Source organism: Lithobates pipiens, unplaced genomic scaffold (genome assembly GCF_037356315.1).
Source record: "Lithobates pipiens isolate NorthernLeopardFrog02 unplaced genomic scaffold, aLitPip1_a1.2 Scaffold_22, whole genome shotgun sequence".
Lineage (NCBI taxonomy): Eukaryota > Metazoa > Chordata > Amphibia > Anura > Ranidae > Lithobates > Lithobates pipiens.
The window spans coordinates 26,248,095-26,269,302 of NW_027507784.1; the positions used below are offsets into that span (position 1 = coordinate 26,248,095).

The 21,208-nt window shown below is 46.5% G+C and overlaps 1 protein-coding gene across 6 annotated transcripts in view; it reads left to right on the plus strand.

The window, feature by feature from the left end:
- Nucleotides 1–21,208, plus strand: part of LOC143923457 (interferon-induced very large GTPase 1-like) — a 110,349-nt gene that overhangs the window by 48,208 nt on the left and 40,933 nt on the right. For all 6 annotated transcript variants that reach the window (XM_077447143.1, XM_077447145.1, XM_077447146.1 and 3 more), the window contains 4 exons: nucleotides 9,320–9,430; nucleotides 11,693–11,797; nucleotides 13,838–13,942; nucleotides 20,773–20,883. In XM_077447143.1, coding sequence (XP_077303269.1) covers nucleotides 9,320–9,430; nucleotides 11,693–11,797; nucleotides 13,838–13,942; nucleotides 20,773–20,883 — 432 coding nt within the window. The remainder of the gene's footprint in view (nucleotides 1–9,319; nucleotides 9,431–11,692; nucleotides 11,798–13,837; nucleotides 13,943–20,772; nucleotides 20,884–21,208) is intronic.

Consider the following 21,208-nt stretch of genomic DNA (forward strand, 5'->3'; position numbering starts at 1 on the left):
AGCCATGATTGGCCACAGGCATCCTCAGGCTATGTAGTGCACGCCCCACACTATATAAGGCCGCCTTTGAGGCGGCCTCGTGTAGTGTGTTGGCATCTGAAGCAGTGGGTGTTCTGTGTACCTTCAACACAGTTACACACCAATCGTTTTTGGCTGATTTCCTATCTTGCTCTTGTGTAGTGGTTATTGTCTGTGCCCTGACCGCAGTATACACCACTATATTCACCTCACCTATATAGCTAGTGATCTAGCTTTAATAATAGAGCTTGCAGTCAGTAGTGTTAGGAGATGCGTGCTGTCTGCGTGCTCTGTACCCAGTACATACCGCTATAATCCACCTACATAGCTGTTCTCAATTTGAGCCCAATTGCCATCTGCAGGAGTTATTGGAAGTTGTGTGTGCTTCCAGCACAGCACAGTATACATCTGTATATACCCCTTTAACTCTGCTGTTTTCTGGTTATTGTCTGCGTGCCCTGACCGCAGTATACACCGTGATATTCACCTCACCTATATAGCTAGTGGTCCATCTTTAATAATAGAGCTTGTAGTCAGTAGTGTCAGGAGATAGTGCGTGCTGTCTGCGTGCTCAGTACCCAGTACATACCGCTATAATCCACCTACATAGCTGTTCTCTATTTGAGCCCAATTGCCATCTGCAGGAGTTATTGGAAGTTGTGTGTGCTTCCAGCACAGCACAGTATACATCTGTATATACCCCTTTAACTCTGCTGTTTTCTGGTTATTGTCTGCGTGCCCTGACCGCAGTATACACCGTGATATTCACCTCACCTATATAGCTAGTGATCTAGCTTTAATAATAGAGCTTGCAGTCAGTAGTGTTAGGAGATAGTGCGTGCTGTCTGCGTGCTCTGTACCCAGTACATACCGCTATAATCCACCTACATAGCTGTTCTCTATTTGGGCCCAATTGTCATCTGCAGGAGTTATTGGAAGTTGTGTGTGCTTCCAGCACAGCACAGTATACATCTGTATATACCCCTTTATCTCTGCTGTTCTATAAAAAAGGCATCTGCAGGAGTTAGTGGGTGTTGTGTGCCTCCAGCACAATATAAACTACCCAACTACTGTTTTACCCAACTCCCTTCAGGCCATTACGATGTCTGGAAGGCCAGCAAGGAGAGGCAGACAGGCGCGAGCCGATAAAAGAGGGCAAGCAGGCTCTGTGTCTAGAGACAACAGTGCTGGTCGTGGACGCGGTGCATTGTCATCAGCACGTGGCCATGGGACATGCTTGTCCTTCTTTTCTGCAGCTGGACATGTTGAACCGCAACATGCCAACGACTTGGTAGAGTGGATGACCAAGCCCTCTTCATCCTCCTCATCCTCTCTCACCCAGTCTCAGGGTAGTAGCAAAGCAGCTGCCAACGCATCGTCTTCCCTCCTCTCAATGTCATCATCAGTGACTCCTTCCCTAGACCCACCACGTCCTCCTGAGGAGTCTCCTGAACTCTTTGAGCACAGTGTTGGGTACATGCTCCAGGAGGATGCCCAGTGTTTGGTGGGCTCTGATGATGACACTCAGCTAGAGGAAGGCAGTAGCGTGAGCGCAGAGAGAGGGGATGCTCAAGAAGGACAGCAATCTGGCAGTCATGTTCCACAAGCTGCAGCATACTGCCAGGTTTTCTACAGCGATGAAGAGGGAGGGGATGATGAGGGCACTGACTCCGCGTGGGTGCCTGGAAGGAGGGAGGAGGAGGAGGAGGAGGCACATGTCCAACGAGGCAGGATGCCCTCCGGGGGCCAGCTTACAGGCAGCACACCGACTGAATCACACCGCAGAGCTCCGCCTGTGCAGAGCACTACCTCTGCGCGTTATTCTAAAAGTTCTTTGGTGTGGGCCTTTTTTGAGACGAGTGCATCAGATCGCACCGCTGCTATTTGCAACATATGTCTCAAGCGTATCTCACGTGGCCAAAACATCAGCCGCTTGGGCACCACATGCTTGACCAGACATATGTTGACCTGCCATGCAGCTCGTTGGCAAGCGTACCTCAAAGACCCACACCAAAGAACAAAGCGGACCTCTCCTTGCTCCTCATCAGCTGGCATCTCCAACCCCACTAGACCTTCAGTCCTCTCTGAAACCTGCTCTGAGAGGAATGAAGGTGTAGAATTAGGTGTGTCACAGCCAAGTGCTTCCGGGAACTCTGCTAGTGGTACATCCACGTCCGATTATAGCAGGCAAATGTCCCTGCCCCAGCTGCTGGACCGGCGGAAGAAGTTTACTCCCAGCCATCCACATGCCCAGCGGTTGAATGCTAGCTTGGCTAAATTGCTAGCACTTCAACTGCTGCCTTTTCAGTTGGTAGACTCGGCCCCCTTCCGTGAGTTTGTACAATGTGCGGTTCCTCAGTGGCAGGTCCCCAAACGCCACTTTTTCTCACGGAAGGCGATTCCGGCTCTCTACCGGCATGTGGAAGGCAATGTCCTTGCCTCGCTGGACAGGGCGGTCAGCGGTAAGGTGCATATTACCGCTGACTCATGGTCCAGCAGGCATGAACAGGGATGTTACCTGTCTTTCACGGCCCATTGGGTCACTCTTCTGGCTGCTGGGAAGGATGCAGGACAAGGTGCAGTAGTGTTGGAGGTTGTTCCGCCACCATGCCTCCAAAATGCTACTATTGGTTGTGACACACCTCTCTCCTCCACCCCCTCCTCTTCTTCTTCCTCCACGGCCTCTTCCAGTGCTCTGTCCTCAGAACCAGCGGTGCTCCGTAGGCGTTCCAGGGGCTACGCAAGTACGCAGGCAAAACGATACCATGCCGTGCTTGCGCTGGTATGTTTGGGGGACAGGAGCCACACTGGGGCGGATGTTTTGTCAGCTCTGCAGGGGCAGGCCGAGAGGTGGTTGACGCCATGCCAGCTTAAGCCAGGAATGGTGGTTTGCGACAATGGCACCAACCTCCTCTCCGCCCTCCGACAGGGACAACTGACCCATGTGCCCTGTGTAGCTCATGTCCTTAACCTGGTGGTGCAGCGGTTCTTGGGCAGGTACCCCGGCTTACATGATGTCCTGAAGCAGGCCAGGAAAGTCTGTGTGCATTTCCGCCGATCATTTAATGCCTGTGCTCGGCTGGCTGAGCTCCAAAAGGAGTTGAACCTGCCCAAGAACCGCCTTATATGTGACATGCCCACCAGATGGAACTCAACATTGGCCATGCTGCAGCGGCTGCACACGCAGCAGAGGGCCATCAATGAGTACCTGTGCAACTACGGCACCAGGACAGGGTCAGGGGAGCTCGGTTTTTTCTCACCATGCCAGTGGGGCATGATCAGGGATGCATGCACTGTCCTGTCACCGTTTGAGGAGGCCACAAGGATGGTGAGCAGTGACAGTGCATGCATCAGTGACACTGTACCTCTTGTCCACCTCTTGGAGCATACGCTGCGTGGAATAATGGACAGGGCACTTGAGGCAGAACAGAGGCAGGAAGAGGAGGACTTCCTTGCCTCTCAAGGCCCCCTTTATCCAGACAGTGTTCCTGCTGTGCCACCCATCACACAGGAAGAGGATGAGGAGGAGGAGGAGGATGATTGTGTCAGCATGGAGGTAGAGGCAGGCACTCAGCATCAGCATCAGCAGCAGCAGCAGTCTTATAGGGATGATTTACAGTCCCAAGAAACACGTGGACTTGTACGTGGCTGGGAGGAGGTAGCTGCGGATCATGTTGTCCTTAGTGACCCAGAGGACTCCGGACCGAATGCCTCAGCTAACCTACGCTGCATGGCCTCCCTGATCCTGCAAAGCCTGCGGAAGGATCCTCGTATTCTTCGGATCAAGGAGAGGGACCATTACTGGCTGGCCACTCTCCTTGATCCACGGTACAAGGGTAAGGTTGCTGACCTTATCTTGCCATCGCAGAGGGAGCAGAGGATGAGACATCTCCGGGAGGCCTTGCAGAAAGCTCTGTGCAACGCGTTCCCAGAGACTGGGAGGTCACAAACTCCTGGTCCTGGACAACGTGTTGCTGAGGCATCAGTCAGAAGGATGGGTGGAGAAGGTGACCGTCTGACTGATGCTTTCAGACAATTTTTTAGTCCGCAGCCCCAAGGTATGATTGGTTCCAGCACCCATCGCCAGCGTCTAATTTACATGGTGCAGGAATACCTAGGGGCAAGGTCAGACTTGGACACCTTTCCCACCGAAAATCCTCTGGCTTACTGGGTCTTGAGGATGGATCACTGGCCAGAACTTGCACAGTATGCAATTGAGCTACTGGCCTGTCCTGCATCCAGCGTTCTTTCGGAACGCACCTTCAGTGCTGCTGGTGGCTTTGTTACCGATCACAGGGTGCGCCTGTCCACCGAATCAGTTGATCGACTGACCTTCATCAAGATGAATCAGTCTTGGATCACCCACAGCTACCAAGCACCTGAAGCTGATGTAACCGAATATTTTTTTTTGAAATACCACATCCCTTCAAGACTGCCTATGCTGATGCTGAGTGACTGTCCTGTTATGTTGATTGTCTATCCTCTTCCTCCTCCGCTGATATGTTGGAAGAACATTTTTGGTTCTGGGTGATGCCAGCAGCCCAATTTTTCTGCCCCTGTTTAACAGGGGCGTTTAATTACAATTTTTGATGCAATGCTTTGCAGCAGGGCTAATTCCTGCAATAAAACAAGAGTATATGGCAGAGGTTGGAGTGTGGTGGCACCAGCACCAGTGCCTAAGGCCCAATTTTTCTGCCCCATTTAACAGGGGCGTTTAAGTACAATTTTTGATGCAATGCTTTGCAGCAGGGCTAATTCCTGCAATAAAACTAGAGTATATGGCAGAGGTTGCAGTGTGATGGCACCAGCACCAGTGCCTAAGGCCCAATTTTTCTGCCCCTGTTTAACAGGGGCGTTTAAGTACAATTTTTGATGCAATGCTTTGCAGCAGGGCTAATTCCTGCAATAAAACTAGAGTGTATGGCAGAGGTTGCAGTGTGATGGCACCAGTGCCTAAGGCCCAATTTTTCTGCCACTGTTTAACAGGGACATGTAATTACAATTCTTGATATAATATTTCACAGGAGGGCCCCTTCCTGTGCCCACCCAGAGTAACGGTGAGGACTTATAGTGTTGTGGCACCACCACCACAACCACCAAAGGTCAATTTTTCTACCGCTGTTCAACAATGGCATGTAATTACAATTCTTGATATAATCGTTCACAGCAGGGCGCTCCAGCGCCCACCAAGAGTCACTTTGAGGGCTTACAATGTTGTGGCAAAACCAACACCTTGTTCCGCCATTTCTGCAGAGCATATAGCCCTTACTTTCAAACATCCAACTTACAAACATCTCCTACTTGCAAACGCAAGGAGACAGCAGCAAGTGAGATGAAAAAAGATGGACGACAAAACAAATTATACAGGGGTGATAACCCTTCCCTATGTTTTCCAAAAAGCTTAAAAATCGTTTTTTTGACTGGATCTACACTTTAAAAATGTACCAGTTGAAAATTACAAACAGATTCAACTTACCACAACAAACCTACACAGTCCCTGTCTTGTTTGCACCGCCTGTATACTGCTGTTCTGAGTATATAGGGCCTGGGGGCCACACGCATTTCCTTTTTTTAATATGGGTACAGGGTTCCCCTTAATATGCGTACAAGACCCAAATAGGCTGGTAATGGACAGGGAGGGCTACCCATGCCATTTTTCTGAATGATTTTCAACCATATTGCAGGAACCAGATATAACATTAAAACCGCAAGCAGTTTTAAATGGTGTTATTTCCGTTTAATGTCATTTTGTGCAGGGACTGTTCTAAACACGGGAAACACGTGGCACTTCACAGGCATACTACAGACACCCCCCAGGCACCATATTTAAAGGAATATTTCACTTTTTTTTTCACTTTAATTGTCATTAAAATCAGTGCTCCCGCCAAAACGGCCTTTTTTAAAACTTTTATTGCATTGACCCATGTCCCCTGAGGCAGGAGTCAGGTCCCTAAACCCTTTTTAGGACAATATCTTGCATATTAGCCGTTAAAATTAGCACTTTCCATTTCGAACGTTTGAGTCCCATAGACTTCAATGGGGTTCTAACGTTCGTAACGAACGTGGGGTCCGTTCGAAAGTTCTGGTGCAAACCGAACCGGGGGGTGTTCGGCTCATCCCTAGTAAATGCATGTTGATTGGTTGTTAGGACCTAAGGCCTGTTTGACCCCCCTAACTATCCTTGCATAAATTGTGTTTGGTGAAACCACCACAGGCCCACCTATCCCCCAGAACAAAATCAGCTACACTACTCATATAAAACATATATTATTTAATAAATACAACAATATGAGAAAACCTAACCCCTCAAAACTATTTCATATCTGAGCCTCAACCCATTACAGGCCTCACCAGTGGTCATCCTTGCAGTATTCCTGGCTAGGGCAATGATCCCATTATAAAATGGACACTCTCCTCCTTTTTATTATGTTTTTCAAACCATACCGCTCCACATGCCTTTTCTTTCAATCTATGAAAATGGCTTTGCTCTCTTACCTGTGGCCTCAAATCCTATTGTATCAACATGAATATTTAAATCTCCTAAAATAATAACATTTACATTTGATATACAAAAGGTTGTTAAAAGATTTGACAACTCAGCAGTAAATGATGAGCTAATTTTCGGTGGCCTATAAACAAGAATGAACAACACAGGGAAAGGAATTTTACATTTAAAAGCAAGACATTCAAATGACACTAAATCTGGTACTAATTTGCAAAGATAGCTCCAAATGGCTGCAGTAGATAACTAACAGGCCCCCACCTCGCCCTGTGCTATGGGCTATTTCAAGATAACTATACCCTTTAGGACAGCTCTCGTTTAAAGAAGAAAAAATATTTGGCTGATGCCAAGTCTCTGTAACGAACATAAAATCCAAACATTTATCCAGAATATGATCATGAATAAAACACGATTTGTTTGTAATAGATTGTGCATTTAAAAGTTCAATTTTGCTACTTGAAAACGCAACAAATCCAAAGATCAGTCTCATCACATCACAGCACAAGACAAAGTCATGGAAGTTGGTACAGATACTGCCAGCAGATTCCTTTGATGTTTCTTTGTATACTGTATTATGTACTGTATTTCTAAGCATACAAATCTAATTATATTAGCTCATATCCTGGGCATTTTAAATAAGAAGACAATTCAATTCTCAACAGAAAAAAATGTCCAAGGTGCCAAGAGTATTGTGCAGTCTGAATATCAACCAAACAAAATCCAATTTGGTAAATGCATGTTGATTGGTTGTTATGACCTAAGGCCTGTTTGACCCCCTAACTTTCCTTGCATAAATTGTGTTTGGTGAAACCACCACAGGCCCACCTATCCCCCAGAACAAAATCAGCCACACTACTCATATAAAACATATATTATTTAATAAATACAACAATATGAGAAAACCTAACCCCTCAAAACAATCTCATATCTGAGCCTCAACCCATTACAGGCCTCACCAGTGGTCATCCTTGCAGCATTCTTGGCTAGGGCAATGATCCCATTATAAAATGGACATTATCCTCCTTTTTATTATGTTTTTCAAACCATACCGATCCACATGCCTTTTCTTTCACTCTATGAAAATGGCTTTCCTCTCTTACCTGTGGCCTCAAATCCTAGTGCAATTGTGGCATAATATCTTGGTTAAATGAAAAACTGAGGGTGGTGCACCCTTGCCCCATCTCAAGCTGTCACATGGCAGTGGTATATAGCAGGCCCCCGGACTGGTTTTTCCATGCTCAGGCCATGCTTTGGGTGAGCATTGAATAATCTACCGGTCCTTTGCCCCTGATGTCTGTGCCTTGGATTTGTCCACAATATCGACTTTCTACCCATTCTTTACCTCTTTAACAACCTCTCTTTTACTGCAAATAGAAAATATGTTATCTGTACCAATGTTGGCCCTCTCACCCTGATTCTTGGTAACCCACAATTTCTACCAGGACTACAAATTTTTCTACACTGAAACAAATATTCCTCCACCCTAATCAGAAAGGCAGTTTGTTCCTGAGGTCCTAAACGTCTTGTCGTGATTACTTCTTCCAAAGAAGGATTTATCTGCCAGTGTTCAGGAAAGATGTCCAAAATTTCTAGAGGTGTGGTACATCTCGATCAACTTCTTTACTTAAAGTAGTTGTAAACCTCAGAAACGAAATATGAACAAAGCATTCAAGGCAGTCATCATCTTCCTTCTGTTGCTCTACCGTGAGTGTTCTGTTAATGATGCCATGTAGTGTGTGCTCTAGCACAGTGGTTATCAACCCTGTCCTCAGAGGCCACTAACAGGCCAGTTTTATGTATTACCTTGGGGGAGATGCAGACTAGAATACTGCAATCACTGAGCAGCAAGTGATATCACCTGTGATGTATTTCAGTTATCTTGCAAAGCTGGCCTGTTAGTGGGCCCTGCGAAGAGGGTTGATGACCACTGCTCTAGCAAGAACAATGATGAAGCATTGTCATGACTCATCATTCTTGTCACCTCCTCAAACTGTGACAAAACAGTACATGTGTAATGTATCAGCAGTTACTGGTGTGGGAAAGAGAAGCCTAGCACCTCCAAGGTTTTCTTCATGCTATACTCACACAGGTACTTAGGTACTTACTGATGGCTGTTGCAGAATGGCCAAAGTTGAGTTCCACCTGGCGGGAATGTCATAGGCCAGACGGTTTGTGCAAAATTTCACCCAGTCAAACATTGGCTAGGTGGGACCACCTGAAGTGGATACAAACTCTTCTGGCTTGTCTCAGAAGATATTTTAACCCAAAGTACCTATGCGGGAACTAATGCACTGCTAGATTGAGCATGTGTGCCAGGCAAGGTACATGTGTCAATTTTCCCTGACAGAGCACAGACAGCAAGTTGGTGCTATTGCCACATACCACCATTCATGGCACAAGCTTCTGTAGGTTTAACCAGCCTGTACATGTAGGGCTGAAAGAATGTTTGCCTCAGTGTATCTCCTGTGCCCTAGGCATGCCAGAATTGTGTGGCCTCTTTTTACCTTTACTCTTGCATAGCCTCTTAAACACTTAAGGGGAACTGGAGGATCAAAGGTTGACTCAGCATAAGAAGGCATTGAGGAGGGGAAGGAGGGGATAGCTCCGGAAACCAGCCCCACCAACTGTAAGGATACTGAGCAGTTGAACAAGTTTCGGCAATTTCCATTACTTGCATAGCTCCACATAATTCCCACCATATGAATGGGGAATGGCTGCATCACTTTATACTTTTTTTTCATGCATGGGTTTGCTTATATTGAGTTTGCAATATGAAAATGTTGTTTCATTTATTTTCAGATGTAGAATCTTCTGTTCACCCAACACAGGACGGGAATGATGGTGAAAATAAATCCAAAGATCAGTCTCATCACATCACAACACACGACAAAGTCATGGAAGGTGGCACAGGTACTGCCAGCAGATTCCTTTGATGTTTCTTTGTATACTGAATTATGTACTGTATTTCTAGGCATACAAATCTAATTATATTAGCTCATATCCTGGGCATTTTAAATAAGAAGACAATTCGATTCTCAATAGAAAAAAATGTCCAAGGTGCCAAGAGTATTGTGCAGTCTGAATATCGACCAAACAAAATCAAATTTGGTAAATGCATGTTGATTGGTTGTTAGGACCTAAAGCCTGTTTGACCCCCTAACTTTCCTTGCATAAATTGTGTATGGTGAAACCACAACAGTCCCACCTATCCCCCAGAACAAAATCAGCCACACTACTCATATAAAACATATATTATTTAATAAATACAACAATATGAAAAAACCTAACCCCTCGAAACAATCTCAGATCTGAGCCTCAACCCATTACAGGCCTCACCAGTGGTCATCCTTGCAGCATTCTTGGCTAGGGCAATGATCCCATTATAAAATGGACACTCTCCTCCTTTTTATTATGTTTTTCAAACCATACCGATCCACATGTCTTTTCTTTCACTCTATGAAAATGGCTTTGCTCTCTTACCTGTGGCCTCAAATCCTAGTGCAATTGTGGCATAATATCTTGGTTAAATGAAAAACCGAGGGTGGTGCACCCTTGCCCCATCTCAAGCTGTCACATGGCAGTGGTATATAGAGGGACCCTTGACTGGTTTTTCCATGCTCAGGCCATGCTTTGGGTGAGCATTGAATAATCTACCGGTCCTTTGCCCCTGATGTCTGTGCCTTGGATTTGTCCACAATATAAACCTTCTACCCATTCTTTACCTCTTTAACAACCTCTCTTTTACTGCAAATAGAAAATATGTTATCTGTGCCAATGTTGGCCCTCTCACACTGATTCTTGGTAACCCACAATTTCTACCAGGACTACAAATTTTTCTACACTGAAACAAATATTCCTCCACCCTAATCAGAAAGGCAGTTTGTTCCTGAGGTCCTAAACCTCTTGTCGTGATTACTTCTTCCAAAGAAGGATTTATCTGCCAGCGTTCAGGAAAGATGTCCAAAATTTCTAGAGGTGTGGTACATCTCGATCATCTTCTTTACTTAAAGTACTGTTAAACCTCAGGCACGAAAGATGAACAAAGCATTCAAGGCAGTCATCATCTTCCTTCTGTTGCTATACCGTGAGTGTTCTGTTAATGATGCCATGTAGTCTGTGCTCTAGCACAGTGGTCATCGACCCTGTCCTCAGAGCCCACTAACAGGCTAGGTTTTATGTATTACCTTGGGGGATATGCAGACTAGAATACTGCAATCACTGAGCAGCAAGTGATATCACCTGTGATGTATTTCAGTTATCTTGCAAACCCTGCCTGTTAGTGGGCCCTGCGGAGAGGGTTGATGACCACTGCTCTAGCAAGAACATTGATGAAGCATTGTCTTGACTCATCATTCTTGTCACCTCCTCAAACTGTGACAAAACAATACATGTGTAATGTATCAGCAGTTACTGATATGGGAAAGAGAAGCCTAGCTCCCCAGAGCTTGTCCTCATGCTATACTCACACAGGTACTTACTGATGGCTGTTGCAGAATGGCCAAAGTTGAGTTCCACCTGGTGGGAATGTCATAGGCCAGACGGTTTGTGCAAAATTTCACCCAGTCAAACATTGGCTAGGTGGGACCACCTGAAGTGGATACAAACTCTTCTGGCTTGTCTCAGAAGATATTTTAACCCAGGGTACCTATGCAGGAACCTATGCACTGCTAGATTGAGCATGTGTGCCAGGCAAGGTACATGTGTCAATTTTCCCTGACAGAGCACAGACAGCATGTTGGTGCTATTGCCACACACCACCATTCATGGCACAAGCTTCTGTAGGTTTAACCAGCCTGTCCATGTAGGGCTGAAAGAATGTTTGCCTCAGTGTATCTCCTGTGCCCTAGGCATGCCATCATTGTGTGGCATCTTTTTACCTTTCCTCTTGCATAGCCTCTTAAACACTTAAGGGGAACTGGAGGATCAAAGGTTGACTCAGCATAAGAAGGCATTGAGGAGGGGAAGGAGGGGAAAGCTCCGGAAACCAGCCCCACCAACTGTAAGGATACTGAGCAGTTGAACAAGTTCCGACAATTTCCATTACTTGCATAGCTCCACATAATTCCCACCATATGAATGGGGAATGGCTGCATCACTTTATACTTTTTTTTCATGCATGGGTTTGCTTATATTGAGTTTGCAATATGAAAATGTTGTTTCATTTATTTTCAGATGTAGAATCTTCTGTTCACCCAACACAGGACGGGAATGATGGTGAAAATAAATCCAAAGATCAGTCACATCACATCACAGCACAGGACAAAGTAATGGAAATTGGTATAGATACTGCCAGCAGATTCCTTTGATGTTTCTTTGTATATACTGTATTATGTACTGTATTTCTAAGCATACAAATCTAATTATATTAGCTCATATCCTGGGCATTTTAAATAAGAAGACAATTCAATTCTCAACAGAAAAAAATGTCCAAGGTGCCAAGAGTATTGTGCAGTCTGAATATCAACCAAACAAAATCCAATTTGGTAAATGCATGTTGATTGGTTGTTATGACCTAAGGCCTGTTTGAATCCCTAACTTTCCTTGCATAAATTGTGTTTGGTGAAACCACCAAAGGCCCACCTATCCCCCAGAACAAAATCAGCCACACTACTCATATAAAACATATATTATTTAATAAATACAACAATATGAGAAAACCTAACCCCTCAAAACAATCTCAGATCTGAGCCTCAACCCATTACAGGCCTCACCAGTGGTCATCCTTGCAGCATTCTTGGCTAGGGCAATGATCCCATTATAAAATGGACATTCTCCTCCTTTTTATTATGTTTTTCAAACCATACCGATCCACATGTCTTTTCGTTCACTCTATGAAAATGGCTTTGCTCTCTTACCTGTGGCCTCAAATCCTAGTGCAATTGTGGCATAATATCTTGGTTAAATGAAAAACTGAGGGTGGTGCACCCTTGCCCCATCTCACGCTGTCACATGGCAGTGGTATATAGCAGGACCCTTGACTGGTTTTTCCATGCTCAGGCCATGCTTTGGGTGAGCATTGAATAATCTACCGGTCCTTTGCCCCTGATGTCTGTGCCTTGGATTTGTCCATAATATAAACCTTCTACCCATTCTTTACCTCTTTAACAACCTCTCTTTTACTGCAAATAGAAAATATGTTATCTGTACCAATGTTGGCCCTCTCACACTGATTCTTGGTAACCCACAATTTCTACCAGGACTACAAATTTTTCTACACTGAAACAAATATTTCTCCACCCTAATCGGAAAGGCAGTTTGTTCCTGAGGTCCTAAACCTCTTGTCGTGATTACTTCTTCCAAAGAAGGATTTATCTGCCAGCGTTCAGGAAAGATGTCCAAAATGTCTAGAGGTGTGGTACATCTCGATCAACTTCTTTACTTAAAGTAGTTGTAAATCTCAGAAACGAAATATGAACAAAGCATTCAAGGCAGTCATCATCTTCCTTCTGTTGCTCTACCGTGAGTGTTCTGTTAATGATGCCATGTAGTGTGTGCTCTAGCACAGTGGTCATCAACCCTGTCCTCAGAGCCCACTAACAGGCCAGGTTTTATGTATTACCTTGGGGGGAGATGCAGACTAGAATACTGCAATCACTGAGCAGCAAGTGATATCACCTGTGATGTTTTTCAGTTATCTTGCAAACCTGGCCTGTTAGTGGGCCCTGCGGACAGGGTTGATGACCACTGGTCTAGCAAGAACAATGATGAAGCATTGTCATGACTCATCATTCTTGTTACCTCCTCAAACTGTGACAAAACAGTACATGTGTAATGTATCAGCAGTTACTGGTGTGGGAAAGAGAAGCCTAGCACCTCCGAGGTTTTCCTCATGCTATACTCACACAGGTACTTACTGATGGCTGTTGCAGAATGGCCAAAGTTGAGTTCCACCTGGCGGGAATGTCATAGGCCAGACGGTTTGTGCAAAATTTCACCCAGTCAAACATTGGCTAGGTGGGACCACCTGAAGTGGATACAAACTCTTCTGGCTTGTCTCAGAAGATATTTTAACCCAAAGTACCTATGCAGGAACTAATGCACTGCTAGATTGAGCATGTGTGCCAGGCAAGGTACATGTGTCAATTTTCCCTGACAGAGCACAGACAGCAAGTTGGTGCTATTGCCACACACCACCATTCATGGCACAAGCTTCTGTAGGTTTAACCAGCCTGTCCATGTAGGGCTGAAAGAATGTTTGCCTCAGTGTATCTCCTGTGCCCTAGGCATGCCATCATTGTGTGGCATCTTTTTTTTTTCATGCATGGGTTTGCTTTTATTGAGTTTGCAATATGAAAATGTTGTTTCATTTATTTTCAGATGTAGAATCTTCTGTTCACCCAACACAGGACGGGAATGATGGTGAAAATAAATCCAAAGATCAGTCTCATCACATCACAGCACAGGACAAAGTCATGGAAATTGGTATAGATACTGCCAGCAGATTCCTTTGATGTTTCTTTGTATACTGTATTATGTACTGTATTTCTAAGCATACAAATCGAATTATATTAGCTCATATCCTGGGCATTTTAAATAAGAAGACAATTCGATTCTCAACAGAAAAAAATGTCCAAGGTGCCAAGAGTATTGTGCAGTCTGAATATCAACCAAACAAAATCCAATTTGGTAAATGCTATGGATGAGCTTCGTGTTTGAGTCGAACGTACGTTCGGCGAAATCCAAACTCTTGGTCCGTTCGTGTCAAAATTCGTGTGGCGTGCACGGCCCACAATGCACTGCGATGGCGCAGTGCATTGCTGGCTCGTGATTGGCCAAGCATGCACTGTGACCCCGCATGCTTGGCCAATCGCAGCGCCAGCAGCGAGGAGAGCCATGATTGGCCACAGGCATCCTGCCTGTGGCCAATCATAGCTCAGGCTATGTAGTGCACGCCCCACACTATATAAGGCCGCCTTTGAGGCGGCCTCGTGTAGTGTGTTGGCATCTGAAGCAGTGGGTGTTCTGTGTACCTTCAACACAGTTACACACCAATCATTTTTGGCTGATTTCCTATCTTGCTCTTGTGTAGTGGTTATTGTCTGTGCCCTGACCGCAGTATACACCACTATATTCACCTCACCTATATAGCTAGTGATCTAGCTTTAATAATAGAGCTTGCAGTCAGTAGTGTTAGGAGATAGTGCGTGCTGTCTGCGTGCTCTGTACCCAGTACATACCGCTATAATCCACCTACATAGCTGTTCTCAATTTGAGCCCAATTGCCATCTGCAGGAGTTATTGGAAGTTGTGTGTGCTTCCAGCACAGCACAGTATACATCTGTATATACCCCTTTAACTCTGCTGTTTTCTGGTTATTGTCTGCGTGCCCTGACCGCAGTATACACCGTGATATTCACCTCACCTATATAGCTAGTGGTCCATCTTTAATAATAGAGCTTGTAGTCAGTAGTGTCAGGAGATAGTGCGTGCTGTCTGCGTGCTCTGTACCCAGTACATACCGCTATAATCCACCTACATAGCTGTTCTCTATTTGGGCCCAATTGTCATCTGCAGGAGTTATTGGAAGTTGTGTGTGCTTCCAGCACAGCACAGTATACATTTGTATATACCCCTTTATCTCTGCTGTTCTATAAAAAAGGCATCTGCAGGAGTTAGTGGGTGTTGTGTGCCTCCAGCACAATATAAACTACCCAACTACTGTTTTACCCAACTCCCTTCAGGCCATTACGATGTCTGGAAGGCCAGCAAGGAGAGGCAGACAGGCGCGAGCCGATAAAAGTGGGCAAGCAGGCTCTGTGTCTAGAGACAACAGTGCTGGTCGTGGACGCGGTGCATTGTCATCAGCACGTGGCCATGGGACATGCTTGTCCTTCTTTTCTGCAGCTGGACATGTTGAACCGCAACATGCCAACGACTTGGTAGAGTGGATGACCAAGCCCTCTTCATCCTCCTCATCCTCTCTCACCCAGTCTCAGGGTAGTAGCAAAGCAGCTGCCAACGCATCGTCTTCCCTCCTCTCAATGTCATCATCAGTGACTCCTTCCCTAGACCCACCACGTCCTCCTGAGGAGTCTCCTGAACTCTTTGAGCACAGTGTTGGGTACATGCTCCAGGAGGATGCCCAGTGTTTGGTGGGCTCTGATGATGACATTCAGCTAGAGGAAGGCAGTAGCTTGAGCGCAGAGAGAGGGGATGCTCAAGAAGGACAGCAATCTGGCAGTCATGTTCCACAAGCTGCAGCATACTGCCAGGTTTGCTACAGCGATGAAGAGGGAGGGGATGATGAGGGCACTGACTCCACGTGGGTGCCTGGAAGGAGGGAGGAGGAGGAGGAGGAAGCACATGTCCAACGAGGCAGGATGCCCTCCGGGGGCCAGCTTAGGGGCAGCACACCGACTGAATCACACCGCAGAGCTCTGCCTGTGCAGAGCGCTACCTCTTCGCGTTATTCTAAAAGTTCTTTGGTGTGGGCCTTTTTTGAGACGAGTGCATCAGATCGCACCGCTGCTATTTGCAACATATGTCTCAAGCGTATCTCATGTGGCCAAAACATCAGCCGCTTGGGCACCACATGCTTGACCAGACATATGTTGACCTGCCATGCAGCTCGTTGGCAAGCGTACCTCAAAGACCCACACCAAAGAACAAAGCGGACCTCTCCTTGCTCCTCATCAGCTGGCATCTCCAACCCCACTAGACCTTCAGTCCTCTCTGAAACCTGCTCTGAGAGGAATGAAGGTGTAGAATTAGGTGTGTCACAGCCAAGTGCTTCCGGGAACTCTGCTAGTGGTACATCCACATCCGATTATAGCAGGCAAATGTCCCTGCCCCAGCTGCTGGACCGGCGGAAGAAGTTTACTCCCAGCCATCCACATGCCCAGCGGTTGAATGCTAGCTTGGCTAAATTGCTAGCACTTCAACTGCTGCCTTTTCAGTTGGTAGACTCGGCCCCCTTCCGTGAGTTTGTACAATGTGCGGTTCCTCAGTGGCAGGTCCCCAAACGCCACTTTTTCTCACGGAAGGCGATTCCGGCTCTCTACCGGCATGTGGAAGGCAATGTCCTTGCCTCGCTGGACAGGGCGGTCAGCGGTAAGGTGCATATTACCGCTGACTCATGGTCCAGCAGGCATGAACAGGGACGTTGCCTGTCTTTCACGGCCCATTGGGTCACTCTTCTGGCTGCTGGGAAGGATGCAGGACAAGGTGCAGTAGTGTTGGAGGTTGTTCCGCCACCACGCCTCCAAAATGCTACTATTGGTTGTGACACACCTCTCTCCTCCACCCCCTCCTCTTCTTCTTCCTCCACGGCCTCTTCCAGTGCTCTGTCCTCAGAACCAGCGGTGCTCCGTAGGCGTTCCAGGGGCTACGCAAGTACGCAGGAAAAACGATGCCATGCCGTGCTTGCGCTGGTATGTTTGGGGGACAGGAGCCACACTGGGGCGGATGTTTTGTCAGCTCTGCAGGGGCAGGCCGAGAGGTGGTTGACGCCACGCCAGCTTAAGCCAGGAATGGTGGTTTGCGACAATGGCACCAACCTCCTCTCCGCCCTCCAACAGGGACAACTGACCCATGTGCCCTGTGTAGCTCACGTCCTTAACCTGGTGGTGCAGCGGTTCTTGGGCAGGTACCCCGGCTTACATGATGTCCTGAAGCAGGCCAGGAAAGTCTGAGTGCATTTCCGCCGATCATTTAATGCCTGTGCTCGGCTGGCTGAGCTCCAAAAGGAGTTGAACCTGCCCAAGAACCGCCTTATATGTGACATGCCCACCAGATGGAACTCAACATTGGCCATGCTGCAGCGGCTGCACACGCAGCAGAGGGCCATCAATGAGTACCTGTGCGACTACGGCACCAGGACAGGGTCAGGGGAGCTTGGTTTTTTCTCACCACGCCAGTGGGGCATGATCAGGGATGCATGCACTGTCCTGTCACCGTTTGAGGAGGCCACAAGGATGGTGAGCAGTGACAGTGCATGCATCAGTGACACTGTACCTCTTGTCCACCTCTTGGAGCATACGCTGCGTGGAATAATGGACAGGGCACTTGAGGCAGAACAGAGGCAGGAAGAGGAGGACTTCCTTGCCTCTCAAGGCCCCCTTTTATCCAGACAGTGTTCCTGCTGTTCCACCCATCACACAGGAAGAGGATGAGGAGGAGGAGGAGGATGATTGTGTCAGCATGGAGGTGGAGGCTGGCACTCAGCATCAGCATCAGCAGCAGCAGCAGCAGTCTTATAGGGATGATTTACAGTCCCAAGAAACACGTGGACTTGTACGTGGCTGGGAGGAGGTAGCTGCGGATCATGTTGTCCTTAGTGACCCAGAGGACTCCGGACCGAATGCCTCAGCTAACCTACGCTGCATGGCCTCCCTGATCCTGCAAAGCCTGCGGAAGGATCCTCGTATTCTTCGGATCAAGGAGAGGGACCATTACTGGCTGGCCACTCTCCTTGATCCACGGTACAAGGGTAAGGTTGCCGACCTTATCTTGCCATCGCAGAGGGAGCAGAGGATGAGACATCTCCGGGAGGCCTTGCAGAAAGCTCTGTGCAACGCGTTCCCAGAGACTGGGAGGTCACAAACTCCTGGTCCTGGACAACGTGTTGCTGAGGCATCAGTCAGAAGGAGCGGTGGAGAAGGTGGCCGTCTGACTGATGCTTTCAGACAATTTTTTAGTCCGCAACCCCAAGGTATGATTGGTTCCAGCACCCATCGCCAGCGTCTAATTTACATGGTGCAGGAATACCTAGGGGCAAGGTCAGACTTGGACACCTTTCCCACCAAAAATCCTCTGGCTTACTGGGTCTTGAGGATGGATCACTGGCCAGAACTTGCACAGTATGCAATTGAGCTACTGGCCTGTCCTGCATCCAGCGTTCTTTCGGAACGCACCTTCAGTGCTGCTGGTGGCTTTGTTACCGATCACAGGGTGCGCCTGTCCACCGAATCAGTTGATCGACTGACCTTCATCAAGATGAATCAGTCTTGGATCACCCACAGCTACCAAGCACCTGAAGCTGATGTAACCGAATAATTTTTTTTGAAATACCACATCCCTTCAAGACTGCCTATGCTGATGCTGAGTGACTGTCCTGTTGTGTTGATTGTCTATCCTCTTCCTCCTCCGCTGATATGTTGGAAGAACATTTTTGGTTCTGGGTGATGCCAGCAGCCCAATTTTTCTGCCCCTGTTTAACAGGGGCGTTTAATTACAATTTTTGATGCAATGCTTTGCAGCAGGGCTAATTCCTGCAATAAAACTAGAGTATATGGCAGAGGTTGGAGTGTGGTGGCACCAGCACCAGTGCCTAAGGCCCAATTTTTCTGCCCCTGTTTAACAGGGGCGTTTAAGTACAATTTTTGATGCAATGCTTTGCAGCAGGGCTAATTCCTGCAATAAAACTAGAGTATATGGCAGAGGTTGGAGTGTGGTGGCACCAGCACCAGTGCCTAAGGCCCAATTTTTCTGCCCCTGTTTAACAGGGGCGTTTAAATACAATTTTTGATGCAATGCTTTGCAGCAGGGCTAATTCCTGCAATAAAACTAGAGTGTATGGCAGAGGTTGCAGTGTGATGGCACCAGTGCCTAAGGCCCAATTTTTCTGCCCCTGTTCAACAATGGCATGTAATTACAATTCTTGATATAATCGTTCACAGCAGGGTGCTCCAGCGCCCACCAAGAGTCACTTTGAGGGCTTACAATGTTGTGGCAAAACCAACACCTTGTTCCGCCATTTCTGCAGAGCATATAGCCCTTACTTTCAAACATCCAACTTACAAACATCTCCTACTTGCAAACGCAAGGAGACAGCAGCAAGTGAGATGAAAAAAGATGGACGACAAAACAAATTATACAGGGGTGATAACCCTTCCCTATGTTTTCCAAAAAGCTTAAAAATAGTTTTTTTGACTGGAGCTACACTTTAAAAATGTACCAGTTGAAAATTACAAACAGATTCAACTTAACACCACAAACCTACACAGTCCCTGTCTTGTTTGCACCGCCTGTATACTGCTGTTCTGAGTATATAGGGCCTGGGGGCCACACGCATTTCCTTTTTTTAATATGGGTACAGGGTTCCCCTTAATATGCGTACAAGACCCAAATAGGCTGGTAATGGGCAGGGAGGGCTACCCATGCCATTTTTCTGAATGATTTTCAACCATATTGCAGGAACCAGATATAACATTAAAACCGCAAGCAGTTTTAAATGGTGTTATTTCCGTTTAATGTCATTTTGTGCAGGGACTGTTCTAAACACGGGAAACACGTGGCACTTCACAGGCATACTACAGACACCCCCCAGGCACCATGTTTAAAGGAATATTTCACTTTTTTTTCACTTTAATCGTCATTAAAATCAGTGCTCCCGCCAAAACGGCCGTTTTTAAAACTTTTTTTTGCATTGACCCATGTCCCCTGAGGCAGGAGTCAGGTCCCTAAACCCTTTTTAGGACAATATCTTGCATATTAGCCGTTAAAATTAGCACTTTCCATTTCGAACGTTTGAGTCCCATAGACTTCAATGGGGTTCTAAAGTTCGTAACGAACGTGGGGTCCGTTCGAAAGTTCTGGTGTGAACCGAACCGGGGGGTGTTCGGCTCATCCCTAGTAAATGCATGTTGATTGGTTGTTAGGACCTAAGGCCTGTTTGACCCCCTAACTTTCCTTGCATAAATTGTGTTTGGTGAAGCTAGGTGGGACCACCTGAAGTGGATACAAACTCTTCTGGCTTGTCTCAGAAGATATTTTAACCCAAAGTACCTATGCAGGAACTAATGCACTGCTAGATTGAGCATGTGTGCCAGGCAAGGTACATGTGTCAATTTTCCCTGACAGAGCACAGACAGCAAGTTGGTGCTATTGCCACACACCACCATTCATGGCACAAGCTTCTGTAGGTTTAACCAGCCTGTACATGTAGGGCTGAAAGAATGTTTGCCTCAGTGTATCTCCTGTGCCCTAGGCATGCCAGAATTGTGTGGCCTCTTTTTACCTTTACTCTTGCATAGCCTCTTAAACACTTAAGGGGAACTGGAGGATCAAAGGTTGGCTCAGCATAAGAAGGCATTGAGGAGGGGAAGGAGGGGAAAGCTCCGGAAACCAGCACCACCAACTGTAAGGATACTGAGCAGTTGAACAAGTTTCGGCAATTTCCATTACTTGCATAGCTCCACATAATTCCCACCATATGAATGAGAAATGGCTGCATCCCTTTATACTTTTTTTTCATGCATGGGTTTGCTTATATTGAGTTTGCAATATGAAAATGTTGTTTCATTTATTTTCAGATGTAGAATCTTCTGTTCACCCAACACAGGACGGGAATGATGGTGAAAATAAATCCAAAGATCAGTCTCATCACATCACAACACAGGACAAAGTCATGGAAGGTGGTACAGGTACTGCCAGCAGATTCCTTTGATGTTTCTTTGTATACTGTATTATGTACTGTATTTCTAAGCATACAAATCTAATTATATTAGCTCATATCCTGGGCATTTTAAATAAGAAGACAATTCGATTCTCAACAGAAAAAAATGTCCAAGGTGCCAAGAGTATTGTGCAGTCTGAATATCAACCAAACAAAATCCAATTTGGTAAATGCATGTTGATTGGTTGTTAGGACCTAAGGCCTGTTTGCCCCCCTAACTTTCCTTGCATAAATTGTGTTTGGTGAAACCACCACAGGCCCACCTATCCCCCAGAACAAAATCAGCCACACTA